We start from the raw sequence: 15446 nt of genomic DNA, 5'->3' as shown, positions 1-15446 counted from the left end.
TAATAATTAAAATTATGCCTGAGTAAAATTAGCTCTTACGTGGCCTCATTATTACCTAATTCAAAACAATTTACTTAAAAGTTTTAAATTATTAAAATTCAAATTTGTAAACTCTGAATTAGTATTTCATAAAATTCTCAAACTGCAGGGGAAAAACCACCTGGGACAGACTACTTGTGGCACAACTGTGTCCATCAAACTGTTGACTGCTTTCTCTACTCTGTTCACAGAGAAGACCCTAAAACACACACACAGAGACACACTGGAAACCCCAACTAACCCCAACTGTCAGTAAAGTTCTAGTAATGGGTAATCTGCTTAGGCCCAGTACTTGTTCCTTTCTTCCAGATTGTAAAATCTCTGAAATCAGAAAGCTTCTACCATCATGGGATAAGCATTGTGCCTCAGTATGCCTCCTGGGGTCTCTCTCTTCTTCTTAGGGAACCACCTATTTTATAACTGGTAACAATATACCTTTAATATGGTAATTCAGAACAGAGGCCTTAAAACATGGCAAGAAAATTTTACACGAAAATAAAACAGCAGACTAAGCAACCTGCAACCAGCACACAAGTAGCCCCAAACCCATACTACTTCAAAGTATCTTGTGTATTAAACCCCAGGCTATTTCACGGTGGACAGGATCTAGTTCCAAAAGTGTATTTACCTTCCCTCCAAATTTCTATCTAAAAACAATTTAAAAAAACTGAAAAACAAGTTACAGACGGGGAGAAAGTAACTGTACTGTATTTAACAAAGAATTTGCTTCCTTAACAAATTAAAATAAAGTACTCCTTCAAATCGATTTTAAAAAATTCAGTTACACAGGAAGCACAGGATGAGAAAAAAGGGATTGGGGTGATACAAAGAGCCAAGAAATACAGAAAAATTATCGACCTCCTGCAAAAACAGGGAAATGTAAAAGAACAAGGCAAGATCTCTATCATCACCACCAGCCTATCAAACATGAGAACATGGTGACAGTCGGGGTTGTGGAGGGACATGGACACAGGGCGTCTCAGAGGACGGGGAAGCGTACACTGCAAACCCTTCTGAAAGCAGTTTGCCAGTTCCTATAAAGCTGAAAGCATGTAACCTTTAATCATTACCTTAATTTTTAGTATTTACCCTCGAAAAGTATGTGTGCACCAAAAAGGGCCACTTAGATTCCCTACAGCTTCTGGTAAAGCAAAAAACAAAACAAGGTAAACATCAATCAAAACGGGAATGCTTACATGCAATATAATAAATCCATCCATGCAGGAGTTAAAAGGTAAATTTAAATGCATTAAAACAGCCACATTTCTCAGGAGCATTAAGATACACACAGCAAGTCCTAGAACAATGTGAGTGGTGCAATCGCAGCATTGTACAAACCAAAGCAATGTTAGTATGCTCGCGTGTATGCATAAACACATTAAAATAACCATAAGATGTACTCCCAAAAATTAACAATACAATCCTTTAGGAAAAGGATTTTTTACTCGGTGTTGTTCCACCCAAATGTCTTATATCCTCATGTTACTCACACTATTAAAAGAACTCACAACGTATTATCTGAAGATGAGTTATTTTAAACTGACCATCCATGCAGGTGAGGAGCTGGGCTACAATTCTTCGTTCCATGTCTTTTGAAGCAACTTCCCTCTTGGGAGTAATAGCGTCAATTTCATCAATAAAAAGGACACAAGGTGCATTTGACTAGAAATAAAAATATCACAGAAGATAATCACAAAGACATTCCCCACACTGCACATAGCATAAATAGTATGTAATGTTTTAAAAAATTCTGGAGTTCTCAGGCCATTCAGCCAACGAGCAGCACTGAAGAAGGCAGGTGCCAGCATGATCATGTCTGCTTTGATATGACTTAAGTCGCTGCAGAGAGGACAATGAGAGACTGCACACAGGCTATCAACCCTTCATCCACCTTCCTTCCAACCCTCTCATCCACCCATGCTTTGTGGTACCAAGTTAGTGAAATTCTTTCATCAGCGAGCCATATCTGCAATGCTATGAGGTACAACCCAGGAGGGAGCACAAGCCAAGCCGGAGAACCAGCAGCAGCCAGCCGTGAAGAACGCACTGAGGAAGGAAGGGAAGGGAGTCCCCAGTACTGCCGTGTGGATGACCAGAACCTTCCCCATGTGTTCTTCAAAGCTCAGACTGGACAGAGTGGACAGAGGAGATTCCGACAGAAGCACCGACTGCCTGGAGCAAAGCCACAGCCACGGGGAACAGAGTGGCAGCGGGGGGCTGGGGAGGGAGGGTGTGGGCCAGTGGCCAGTGAGCACGCGGTCAGGCTGGGGAAACATTAAGGGTGATGGTCATAAAACACGTGAGTGGATATACTTATTAACACCACAGAACTGTACACTTAAAAATGTTTAAAATGGCAAGTTTAACATATTTTACCACAATAAAAACAAATAAAAAGAAAGGAGGATCGGTAAATATGAAAAATTTAAATAAAATTATCGAGAGATACAATCTCCAGCATGCTCATTCCTAATTCTTCAGGGACACTGATCATGCTAAGGGTCAGACTCTCAGCCCAGCTAAGGCGTCTCAACACCATAGGGACCACAGCAACTAAAGGGAAGAACTGGCCAGCTCGCTTCCAATCCTCCCAGTGACAACATAGGCCAAGGGGCAGCGAGGACTATAGGCAGCACTCAGTTAGCTCACATACAGTGGTCTCGGGAGCGAGCACAACAGCATCTGCCCATGACCGGGAAACCCAGAGAGAAAAAGAGGAAGGAGGAGAGAGTGATGGTCATCAGAGTTCAGCTGGACAGAAGCACCAAGTGATCTGCTTGGACCATTTTATCCTCCGACCCACGCCCTCTAATGCTCTGTTTCATTAGGTAACAGGACTGGGAACGTTGGCCGTCAACCATGTTTTAACAAAAGGAATTATAGCTGGGATAAAATCCAATCTATAATTTCTCTGGTAACAGGATTTTCTTTTCACTGATTCAATGAGGCAAGTAGAGAAGAGTTTATCCTGGATTTCTACGGCTGTTTTTATAATGAGATAATTCTAAAGGTGAACAATTTTCACACTGCTTACAAACTGTTTGCTAAACTTAACTTGGGGAAAGTGAAAGTGAAAGGAAACAAGACCAGGATAATCTATTTTCAACACACAACCACTGGCTATGACAGCCTGAAACTCCTCACCAGTTACACTTATGCCTGACTTCACATTAAACAGGTGAGTTTAGCCAACAGTCGGTACCCGTGAATAGTTGGAAGTATTTAGCCATCACGGGCTCTCAGGCATAACCATGGGCGACCCAACGACCCAGAGTGTTTCGGACTCACCACGGCCTGCTCAAACAGCTCCCTCAGCTTCTGCTCCGACTCCCCAGACACTCCGGACACAATCTCTGTGGCAGCTACCTTCAGAATCGGGAGGTCCAGTTCCTGGGTAGAAACACATGAAAGAATGATCACGTTGTCAGAATTTATCTTTCCTACCTGTTCCTTATTCACTCCCGCTCTCAAAATTTCCTGGTTTGAGTGCCCGATTTTCTGAGCAACTTCATCTTTTTGTGTTGGGCTGATGAGAAACATTATTTAAAAATCTACAGTTTGCTCAAACATAGCACCTGGACACCTGCCACTTGTGTTCACTTTACTAAAGGCACTCTGCAACCTTGCTGTCACCTCTTCTGAGTAAAGGGACTTGACTCGCCAGAGACAGGTTCCCCCTGCTTAGAGCTGAGCCAGAAAGTTCCAGTTATTTATCTGCTGGAAAGGAGAAACAGGGTCACGACACAGCTGTGTCCCACCGGCACAACTGGCTTGTCTCACCTGGCCTCTGGTGCAGGTGCGCGTTACCAGTCAGAGGACAGGCTCCCGACATGAAGGAGGGGCAAGTGCAGCACTGCCCCCACCCCCCGGCAGCACACAATAACCAGCCCGACTGCACATTCCTACTTGTTCTGAAAATCACTGCCTCAGCCATGGGCATCCCACAGAGATGCCACCCATGTGCCGCACCCCGAGTCTCCCATTCATGACCGCTGTTGACTGTGGACATCTACTTGTGTGATGGTGGCCTCACCCAACCTCTCCTACGAAACTGGGTTTGCTATATGCCTCACTATATTTCAGTGTCTGCCACGTGGTGGTCACACAATAGTTTCCTCAAGACAGAGGAACAAATGAGGCAAATCCATCAGTTCTCCTGTACGAACGAGCTCCCTGTGCAGAGCACTAACCTACTAGTCACAGGTATAAATGCTATTCTTTAAACTGCGGTCACTCGGATGTTGTGCATTTTACCAACACAACACAGTTTCTGAAAAATCTGATGGGATGAAAGATTGCTATCTTTGTCTTTTGCCACCTAAGATCACCATTTTAGAAATGCTATTTTCATATTAAAAAGTACGAGAACATGGGGTGCCTGGCCGGCTCAGTCAATGGAGCATTTGACTCTTGATCTCTTGATTATTTAAAAATTAAGAAAGAAAACCTAAAAAAAAAAAAGTGTAGGAATATGAGAATGGAAATTTTGAGTAAATTTAGTTCTGTGAAAAACAATACGATCCTTCATTTTCTTATTTACTGCTTTTTTTTTTAAGATTTTATTTATTTATTTGACAGACAGAGATCACAAGTAGGCAGAAAGGCAGGCAGAGAGAGAGAGAGGAGGAGGAGGCAGGCTTCCCGCTGAGCAGAGAGCCCGATGCGGGGCTCGATCCCAGGACCCTGGGATCATGACCTGAGCCAAAGGCAGAGGCTTTAACCCACTGAACCACCCAGGTGCCCCTTATTTACTGCTTTTAAGAAGCACTGGCTTATGGGGCGCCTGGGTGGCTCAGTGGGTTAAGCCGCTGCCTTCGGCTCAGGTCATGATCCCAGGTCCTGGGTTCGAGCCCCGCATCGGGCTTTCTGCTCAGCAGGGAGCCTGCTTCCTCCTCTCTCTCTCTCTCTGCCTGCCTCTCTGCTTACTTGTGATTTCTCTCTGTCAAATAAATAAATAAAATCTTAAAAAAAAAAAAAAAGAAGCACTGGCTTAAAGGGAAAGAAAGTAGCCAAAACAAATTGCGTGTTTTTAAAAAAAGGCTGTTTACAGCCACACCACTTTGCTTCCCACCCAACCCTTGCCATCTAAGTAACTGGCTGCATTAAAGCACACAACAGCAGGAAAGAGGGAAAAATGGAGAGGAATCAGGGCACCTGGGTGGCTCAGGTGGTTAGATGTTTGCCTTCGGCTCAGGTCATGATCTCAGGGTCCTGGGATAGAGCCCCACACCTGGCTTCCTGCTCACTGGGGAGTCTCCCTCTCCTTCTACCTGCCCCAGATGCCCCTGCTTGTGCCCCTTCTCTGTGTGTCAAACAAATAAATAAAATCTTAAAAAAAAAACAATGGAGAGGGATAGATCCTCCAGAGAAGATGCTGAGTCTGGTTCAGGTTGACCAAAGAGGAACAACAAGGACACAAGGACCAAAAGCCACAGAGTCACAGGCCAACCTCACCCCGGCAATGGCATGCGCCAGCAAGGTCTTCCCGCAGCCTGGCGGCCCGTGCAGCAGGACTCCGCGCGGCGGGGTGGCACCCAGGTGGCAGTACACCTCAGGGTGACGCATGTGGATGAGCATCTTGCAGACTTCCTGGCAGGGAACAGACAGGAAAGACGTCTTTCTCGGCCCAAGAGGAGAGTGAACCCCATGGAAGCAATCGGCCTGTCCTCCCAGCTAGCCTGAAGCCGAGGCTGCAGCCCAGCTCTGGTGCCTGGTGGAGGACCCTCTCCATGCCCCCCGCCCCCAGCTGTCAGAGCACCCACCTCGTGGCATCACGGACATGACGCGTGGGAAGTGGAACAGAGCAGATGCTAAGTGAACAGTAATTGTCACTCCTACTTCTGCCACAACAGTGCCACTCACAAAACACGGATCTTCCGTACACTGTAAGTCCAGTCGTGGCGAAGTGGAAGGTACTACGCTTCTTTCCCCCTCAGCACCCTGAAGGTACAAGCCGGGTTTGCCCTTCTCCCCTCCCTAGACTCCTTTCCACCCCCAGTTCCTACCAGAAACAAAGAGGCAGACTTTGTTGGAATAACAGATTGGCAATAAGCCCATCTCAGTAAAGTTCTGCACTCGAACTAACCTTTAATGTTGTATCATTGCCTCCAACGTCTTCAAACTTCACCTTGGAGACCTGTAACTCTAGCTCCTTGGCTTTAGCTTGTATACAAAAGAGATCAAAAGATTAGTGATTCAGTAGTAACTCAGAATCCTACTGAATAATGTCTAAGGAAACCAAGGTCCATGGGACAGTGAAGATTTTTCTCACAGACATCACTGCACATGGCAGGTCCAGGCACGAGGGCTGGGACTGAGGACGCCACTCCCTGAGCCCACTGGTCAGCCCCCCACCCACCCCCCAGGACTCGCAGCTCACCTTTCCGCTTCAGGACAGCTTCGATTTCTCCATCTACTTCCTGAAGGTCTTTCTTCCTTTTGCTTCCTTTGCTCTTCAGCCTACCTTTCCTTTTTTCGCTACTCTCCAGAAGAGAAGCATCCTTGGAATCCTGGAAAGAAAGGAAGTTTCGATATGCGCTATTCGAAATCACAGCACAAGTATTTCTTCCTTTCCTTTTTTTTTTTCTTTTTAAGATTTTATTTATTTATTTGACAGAGAGACAGCAAGAGAGGGAACACAAGCAAGGGGAGAGGGAGGTTTCCCGCTGAACAGGGAGCCTGATGTGGGACTCAATTCCAGGACCCTGGATCCCTGGGTGGAACTTAGAAAGGTTTAAAAAAAAAAAAAAAAAAGGGTATCTACTTACACTGCTTACACTGTATATTTCGTGGTGTACCATTTGGGCAGGCTCCCTCAAGTTATTACCCTAAGCTCAAAGTGAGCCTCGCTGATTTAGCACTAACTTCCCTTCCTCCGAGAACAACCAACTTTCTCTAACACATGCCCAAAGTACCTATTTTTTAACTCGCACTGGTAAATGCACCTTGGAAGGCTCATTAGGCACTAATTCAACAAAGTGACAACTTCATGTCAGATGCATTTTTTTTTTTTTTTTAGATTTTACTTACTTATTTTAGAGAGAATGAGACAGAGAGAGAGAGAGTGCATGCACACGTGTGCATGAGTAGGGGCAGGGGCAGAGAGAGAGAGAGAGAGACTCTCAAGCAGGCTCCATGCCCAGAGCCCTATGCTGTGCTCGATCCCAGGACCCTGAGACCATGACCAGAACCAAAGTCAAGATTCAGACCTCGACTGACTGAGCCATCCAAGTGCCCCCATTAGCTGTATTTTAGCCAGGGAGACACTATTAAACAAAACAAAGGTCCTATTCCCCTGAAGCTGATGTTCTAGTGAGGAAAGTCAAAGAAAAAACCCAACTAGAGAATTACTCAGTAAGTTTAAGTGGTCCTAAGTGCTTGACAAAAAGGAGATGAAGGAGAGTCAGAAAAACGGTATCCAACTACAGGATATTTTACACATCAGAAAAGAACACTGACAAGATTACAGGGAAAGAAGATATGAATCACAGGAATCTGGGGACAGTTCCAGATAGAAGCACAAGTGCATAGGCCCCAGGTGAGCATGCATGGGGTGTTTAAGGCCACGGTGGCTGAGATGACTGAAGAGCCAGTAGGGCAGCCATGTGCACAGTTTTCCCGGCTACTGTAAGGTCTTGGATTAGACTGAACAAAGCCATTTTTAATACATGAATGGGAACAATCTGACTTGTAAAAACAACAACTGTGGGGTGCCTGGATGGCTCAGTCAGTTAAGTGTCTGCCTTTAGCTAAGGCATGATCTTGGGGTCCTGGGATCTAGTCCTGAATGGGCTCCCTGCTCAGTGTACAGTCTGCATCTCCCTCTCCCTCTCAAATAAATAAAATCTTAAACAAACAAAATGATATCTGCATATGGAGAATAAACTGGGGGGAGGTTATTTCAGTAGTTAAGGCTTAGACCTGACAGAAACAGTGGCGACATGACCTCGTTCTCTGTATGCTTCCAAATCCCCAGGCCCTTCAAGAAACACAAGAATCTGCTGATGTTACATTCAGTGAAAAGGTGGTAATGCGCTCTAACTACTTAGGGCTAAAATTCCACTACAAAAATACCCCTATCTCAGATCCTGGCTTCTTGTGATTACTCTTCTCATCTGTCAAGTCCATCTTTCCACCAGTTCTGTCGATAAACCACCCTCCCTCAGAACCTCTGACCGGGGTCTTTAACAGGATGGAGCCTGTTCCCGAAGGTGTCCATGGGGTCGAACCAGTGGTTTCTCTGGGCTCCATCTCGGGAGTACTTGAAACAGAATCAGAATGTCCTTTCCGATATAAGGAGAGTAGGGAGCTGTTCATGTGATTTGCTGCCTGGCAGAAACATGACATCAACATGAATTACTTGAAGGTACTCATGGGAAGCTGGTTACCTGTACATTCCACTACCCACCTTCTCTCACAGCATTTCAGCCAGAAAACACAGGGGTTCACAATAAGATGCTTCACAAACATTTACTGTTCACAAATGATGTCCCCCTACTTCACCTCAAGTTAATGCACCAATTCATAAATGTTAAATAAAAAGTTAAATAAAATCAAGTAAGTAAACTCCCTTTTAAAAAATACAACAGTGGGGGCACCTGGGTGGCTCAGTGGGTTAAAGCCTCTGCCTTCGGCTCGGGTCATGGTCCCAGGGTCCTGGGATCGAGCCCCGCATCAGGCTGTCTGCTCAGTGGGGAGCCTGCTTCCCCTCTCTCTCTGCCCGTCTCTCTGCCTACTTGTGATCTCTCTCTCTGTCAAATAAATAAACAAAAATCTTTTTTAAAAAATAAAATAATAAAAAGCACTTAAAAAATAAAAAAAAATACAACAGAATCAGGTGTAAAAATGAGCTGGTTGTCAAGGAGAGTCATTATTATCCCATCAATTCAATACAGAATCAGATAGAACTCATTATCATTCTAACTTTGTTAATAAATTTAAGAACTGAATTACCATTAGGGAAAAAAATACAGTAAGTTACAAATCATCTGGCATATTATTTCTACATTTCCCTTCAATCAAAGCCTACTTCTTGGAAATGTCAGCCCTTTGGCAGAAAATGTATCCTTTTCTCAATTTTTACTGTTAATTCCCCTTTCTCTTCCCATATGCCCTTATTTCTGGCCACTCTCTTCCCCCTTTTTTCCTTATAAAATAAGCCATAAACACAAATACTGAAAGGATGGCCATCCGGAGAATTCTTCAACACTATACACAGAAAGTTTTCAATTATTTATTGATGGAGGTGTTCAAAGTCTCTTATTCTATTCCACACTGATTTTTTTAAAGAAGTGTTCATAATGATTTTTTTAAAAAATCAAAATGGGTCCATTAAATGTCTGACTTACCTGTGGATCTGGGTAGTCTTCCATATTTGAATCATCATCTGAATAGCTTTCAGTATACCTCAGTGAGAAGAGGAAAAGAAACATTTTTTTAAAATTTTTAAAAAGATTTTATTTATTTATTTATTTGACAGACAGAGATCACAAGTAGGCAGAGAGAGAGGAGGAAGCAGGCTCTCTGCTGAGCAGAGAGCCCGATGCAGGGCTCGATCCCAGGACCCCGGGATCATGACCCAAGCCGAAGGCAGAGGCTTTAACCCACTGAGCCACCCAGGCGCCCCGAAAAGAAACTTTTTTTTTTTTTTTAATTTTATTTATTTATGTGACAGATAGAGATCACAAGTAGTTAGAGAAGCAGGCAGAGAGAGAGAGGAGGAGGCAGGTTCCCTGCTGAGCAGAGAGCCCGATGTGGGGCTCGATCCCAGGACACTGGGACCATGACCCGAGCTGAAGGCAGAGGCTTTAACCCACTGAGCCCCCCAGGCGCCCCCGAAAAGAAACATTTTAAAGGCTTTTCTCCCACATCCTAAAAAAATTACTACCCAAACAAAAAAATATACTAAGACACTACTGGGTATTTACCCCAAAGATAGAGATGTAGTGAAAAGAAGGGCCATCCGTACCCCAATGTTCATAGCAGCAATGGCCATAGTCACCAAACTATGCAAAGAACTAAGATGCCCTTCAATGGACAATGGATAAAGAATATATGGTCCATATATATTATGTAATATTATGCCTCCATCAGAAAGGATGAATACCCAACTTTTGTATCAACATGGACGGGACTGGAAGAGATTATGCTGAATGAAATAAGTCAAGCAGAGAGAATCAATTATCATACGGTTTCACTTACTTGTGGAGTGTAAGAAATAACACAGAGGACATGGGGAGATGGAGAGAAGGGAGGTGGGGGAAATCGGAGGGGGAAACGAACCATGAGAGACTGTGGACTCTGAGAAACAAACTGAGGATTCTGGAGGGGAGAGGAGTGGGAGGTTGGGTGAGCCTGGTGATGGGTGTTATGGAAGGCACATATTGCATGGAGCACTGGGTATGGTGCATAAACAATGAATTCTGGAACACTGAAAAGAAATTGAAAAAATAAATATTTAAAAAATATATATACACTAAAGCAAAATATTATGGTGGTTAACGGTCCAGGCTTTGGAGGTAGGAGAAATCTGGATTCAACATACAACAGTGCTGGTTACTAGGTTCTACTTAATCTCTGTGAGGATCTGCTTCCCTATCTATAAAGAGAGAGAATAAATAATGTCCACCTCACTGACTTATTAGAAGATTCAACAGAAGCTCGCCAAGTCCTTAGAGTACATAATAGATGCTTAATAAATTGTGGTTATCTTAATCCTAGCAAGAAATAAAAGTGAAATCCAAATTCCTATCTGACCCAAGGGTCTCATTAGAAATATCAGATGCCAAAAAAAAGGAAATATTCCAGCAAGCCATAATTAAATAACTAAGTAATAAATTAACAAATTCTGTATGACCCAGCCACGTGACCAAGTGCAGCCTTCGCAAGTCTGTCCATGAGAAATGAAGGTACCCAGAGGTTTTCATATCCTACAGTAAGGAACAGGCATAAATCCTAACAAGTACAAACTGAAAATGCAGTCTCAGTTCATCACAACCCAGAGTTGATACTTAATAGCTTCAGGAAACTATAGGACCCTGCTACTATTTAATCAAATGTCTTCAGAAAATAATTAGTAAGTAAAGGACTCTTTTTAAGCAAAAAGGCTTACGTGAATGTTACGACCCACTTTTATAATTAAGACATGAATTCTCTTGTTATTCATTAAATTCTAATAATATAAGTTTGGGCGTTTCTAATCAATGTAAAGAAGGTGAATTATTCAACTATTTAGGAAAAAAAACCATTTTGCCTATGAGTCACACCCCACAAATACAAGCAAACTAAAGAGTTAAATATAAAGCTGTAAATAAATAAGCAAAAAGCACAGTAATTATCCCATATACTCCTGTGATAGATCTAAGTATATCAGCATCAACCATAAAGACTGACAGATTGGACTAGGTAATGATGCAGGAGTTCTCTAATCAAAAGACACTTTTTTTTTAGGATTTTATTTATTTATTTATTTGAGACGGGGGAGGGAGAGAGAATATGAGCAGGGCGTACGGGCAGAGGGAGAGGGAGAAGCAGGCTCCCTGCTGAGCAGGCAGCCTGATGCAGGACTTGAACCCAGGAGCCTGAGATCATGACCTGAGCCAAAGGCAGCTGCTTAACCAGCTGAACCATCCAGGAGCCCCGAAAGACACTTTAAACGAAAACAAAAAACAAATGGCAGAATGGAACAAGCATGTGCAATACCTTTATACAAATATATCTGACAATATGGAAAATTCGAATACATCTCAAATGAAGAGACAAAACCCATAAGCAAGCAACTAACAGAAAAAAGATGAAACAGTCAAAAAAATTGAACTTCACAAGTTATCAAAAAACTACAAATAAAAATATATCAATTTCACCTAGGAAGCTGGCAAAGATTAAAGAATAGTACTACTAGGACCACAGGGGTGCATAGAAATGCACTCTTTTTTTTTTTTTTTTTAAAGATTTTATTTATCTATTTGACAGAGAGATCATAAGCAGGCAGAGAGGCAGGTAGAGAGAGAGGAGGAAGCAGGCTCCCTGCTGAGCAGAGAGCCCAATGCGGGGCTCGATCCCAGGACCCTGAGATCATGACCTGAGCCGAAGGCAGCAGCTTAACCCACTGAGCCACCCAGGTGCCCCAGAAATGCACTCTTTAGGGACACCTGGGTGGCCCAGTCGGTGATACATCTGCCTTCGGCTCATGATCCCAGCATCCTGGGATCGAGTTCCGCATCAGGCTGCTCCTCAGCAGGAAGTCTGTTTCTCTCTCTGCCTGCTGTTCCCTCTGCTTGTGCTCACTTTCCCTGTCTCTCTCAATCTAAGAAATAAATAAAATCTTAAAAAAAAAAAAAAAGAAATGCACTTTTTATGCAAAGTTGCTGGGAGTAGGAACACAGACAACTGTTTGGAAGACAACTCCAAATGTATCAGAAATCTCAAAAATGTATCTTTGACCCCAGACACACCACTTCAGGAATTTAACATTAAAAAAAAAAAAAAAAAAAGAAATGGGGGTGCCTGGGTGGCTCAGTTGGTTAGTGTCTGCCTTTGGCTCGGGTCCTGATCCCGGGGTCCTGGGATCAAGGCCCATATAGGGGTCCCTGCTTAGTACAAAGCCTGCTTCTCCCTCTCTCTGCCTGCCACTCTCCCTGCTTGCGCTCTCTGTCAAATAAATAAGTAAAATCTTTAAAAAAATGTATACAAAGATATGTCCTAAAGGATTACTTACTATGTGCATGATAGTGCAAAACTGGAAAGAACCAAATGTTGAACTAGTTAAGAAAATGACAGTAGGGGCGCCTGGGTGGCTCAGTGGGTTACAGCCTCTGCCCTCGGCTCAGGTCATGATCTCAGAGTCCTGGAATTGAGCCCCACGTTGGGCTCTCTGCTCAGCAGGGAGCCTGCATCCTCCTCTCTCTCTGCCTGCCTCTCTGCCTACTTGTAATCTCTGCCTGTCAGATAAATAAATAAATAAATAAATAAATAAATAAATAAATAAATAAAAAAAAAGAAAATGATAGTAAATCCAAATGAAAAGGCAGCAAAGTGAAAAGGAGCTACCAACACAGATACTATAGACATCGAAAGGAAAATGAGAGGGTATCTTGAACTTTATGCCAACAAATTCCACACCCTTAAAAGTACAATTTACCAACACTGATAAAAAAAAAAGAAAAAGAAAATAGGAAGAGCCCTAGATCTAGCAAAAATAAATGTTATCTAAACTCCTTCCAAAAAGAAGCCTCTAGGTCAACATGAATTCTAGGTGAATTCTAACAAACTAAGAGAGAACAACATTAACATTACGCTAACTTTTTCATCAAATAGAGACAAAAAAACATTTTCCAGCTAGTATTATGAAGTCAGTATAACCTAATACCAAAACTTGAAGACACTGCAAAAGAGGAAAAAAATGGGGGTGCCTGGTGGTAGTCATTAAGCATCTGCCTTCAGCTTAGGTCATGATCCCAAGATCCTAAGACAGACCCTTGCAGAGGGCTCCCTCTTCCACTTCCCCTGCTTGTGTTCCCTCTCTTGCTATCTGTTAAATAAACAAAATCTTTAAAAGAAAAAAATGCACACCAGTATGAATAGAGACATAACCACATACAAAAAAAGATTAGCAAACAGGATTTTCCAATATCTAAGAAAGATAATACATCAGGACCAAGTAGGGTGTTTCCCAGGATGTAAGACCTGCTTAACACTCAAAAAAATCAACATAATTCACCAAATTAATAGAACAAAGGGAAACGTAACAAAATCCTTCATTAAGTGCATAAAAAGTATTTGAAAATGTAATACCCATTCATGATAAAAACCCTCAATATTATTACTTAAATGACAAAATCAGTTGGTACCTTTTTACGTATCTGGCATTGTATTAGGGCAGAGGAAAACATAGATAATGAGCTGGGTCTGTTGTAGATACACACATAACAATCTCAACACCATATGACAAGCAACATCACAAATATCTATAAAAAGGAGTTAAGGAAATCTGCAAAAAGGCATCTAAGAAGGCCCAACAAAGGCACTAATGTGGCGTCTTGAAGGCTGGGTGGGAGTTACGGAAAGCCACTCATACAAAGGCAGAAAAATGTGTCCTCTTTGGGCAACTGTGAGCATTCAGTAGGCCTGAAGCAAAGATCTGGAGACAGGTTAAGTATTACATGTAGCCAACGCTGGTGATGAAGAGCCACTGAAAATTTTGCAAATAGAAATGCAATGTGACTGGGCTCCTGCTTAAGAAAAACAGTCCCTTTTCTATAATCCTTACTCATTATCGTCTTCGCCTTGTCTTGCTCTTTTTGCCAGATGTTCATCTTCCAATTCTGTTAGATCCTTAAGTTCTTTCTCACTAGTAATTATATTAAATACTGAAACAAAAAGAAAAATGTCATGACCTAAAACAATTCTTTAACTTCATTAATAATTCAGTTCTAACACTAAAAGACTCACCTTTTTCTACCTGAATCCTAAAAGCATTTCTTTTTCTTCGACCGTAGTCTATACTGAAAAACATGAAAAGAATCTTAGTACAGTGGTCTCCACCAACATTTCCCCATTAGACTCAATCTAAATTGATCACATTAATTTGCACAAGTATGTAAGAATGTCACTGTATTCACCCTGAACATAAGCTTATTTTCACTCTCTTTGACAAATAAATAAAAATCTTAAAAAAAAAAAAAGCTTATTTTCAAGGAAATTCTGAGTTTACATTTCACTACTGTAAATTTTTTTCTTTTAAGATTTTATGTATTTCAGAGAGACAGAGAAAGAGAGAGAGATAGTATGAGCAGGGGAAGAAGCAGAGGCAGAGGGAGGAGACTCCCCACTGAGCAAGGAGCTCAACACAGGGCTTGATCCCAGGGCATGAACCGAAGGTAGACACTTAACCAACTGATCCACCCAGGGACCCCATAAATTTTTCTTGATTAGAAATGGGGTTACAGGGGCACCTGGGTGGCTCAGTGGGTTAGGCCTCTGCCTTCAGCTCAGGTCATGATCTCAGGGTCCTGGGATCGACCCCCACATGGGATTCTCTGCTCAGCGGGGAGTCTGCTTCCCCCTTTCTCTCTGCCTGCCTCTCTGCCTACTTGTGATCTCTGTCAAATAAATAAATAAATAAATAATCTTTAAAAAAAAAAAAAAAAAGAAATGGGGTTACAGCATCAGAAACACTGGCAGCTTGTACTGGAAGAGACAGGGAGGATGAAATGAAGGAATGCGACTGGAGTTCTAAGATTATACAGGAGGGGACATCAGCTGTGGACAAGCATGACCCTTCAAGGGAAGGTATGAATGACTCTAAAGGAGGCTCAGAGGTTGGAGAGCTGCCGCCACTGCCTTGGGCCCAGGGGTCCAGATCTGACAAGTGGCACTATCCCTCTAAAGGGCAGGGCGGCCATCCTAGT

At 42.7% G+C, this 15446-nt stretch overlaps 1 protein-coding gene across 7 annotated transcripts in view; it reads right to left on the bottom strand.

Annotated features, from left to right (window-relative positions):
- Positions 1–15446, bottom strand: part of NVL (nuclear VCP like) — a 102173-nt gene that overhangs the window by 82050 nt on the left and 4677 nt on the right. For 5 of the 7 annotated variants that reach the window (XM_047703797.1, XM_047703802.1, XM_047703796.1 and 2 more), the window contains exons 3-11: positions 14488–14540; positions 14306–14405; positions 9387–9444; positions 8113–8367; positions 6419–6548; positions 6125–6201; positions 5494–5628; positions 3328–3429; positions 1584–1701 (exon numbers count right to left, since the gene is read on the bottom strand). In XM_047703797.1, the coding sequence (XP_047559753.1) occupies positions 1584–1701; positions 3328–3429; positions 5494–5628; positions 6125–6201; positions 6419–6548; positions 8113–8367; positions 9387–9444; positions 14306–14405; positions 14488–14540 (1028 nt within the window). The remainder of the gene's footprint in view (positions 1–1583; positions 1702–3327; positions 3430–5493; positions 5629–6124; positions 6202–6418; positions 6549–8112; positions 8368–9386; positions 9445–14305; positions 14406–14487; positions 14541–15446) is intronic. The other 2 variants (XM_047703801.1, XM_047703803.1) reach the window with 1 other exon arrangement.

This window comes from Lutra lutra, chromosome 15, assembly GCF_902655055.1.
Source record: "Lutra lutra chromosome 15, mLutLut1.2, whole genome shotgun sequence".
Lineage (NCBI taxonomy): Eukaryota > Metazoa > Chordata > Mammalia > Carnivora > Mustelidae > Lutra > Lutra lutra.
The sequence above is the reverse complement of the archived record's forward strand: the minus strand, read 5'-3'. Positions and strand labels throughout refer to the sequence as shown.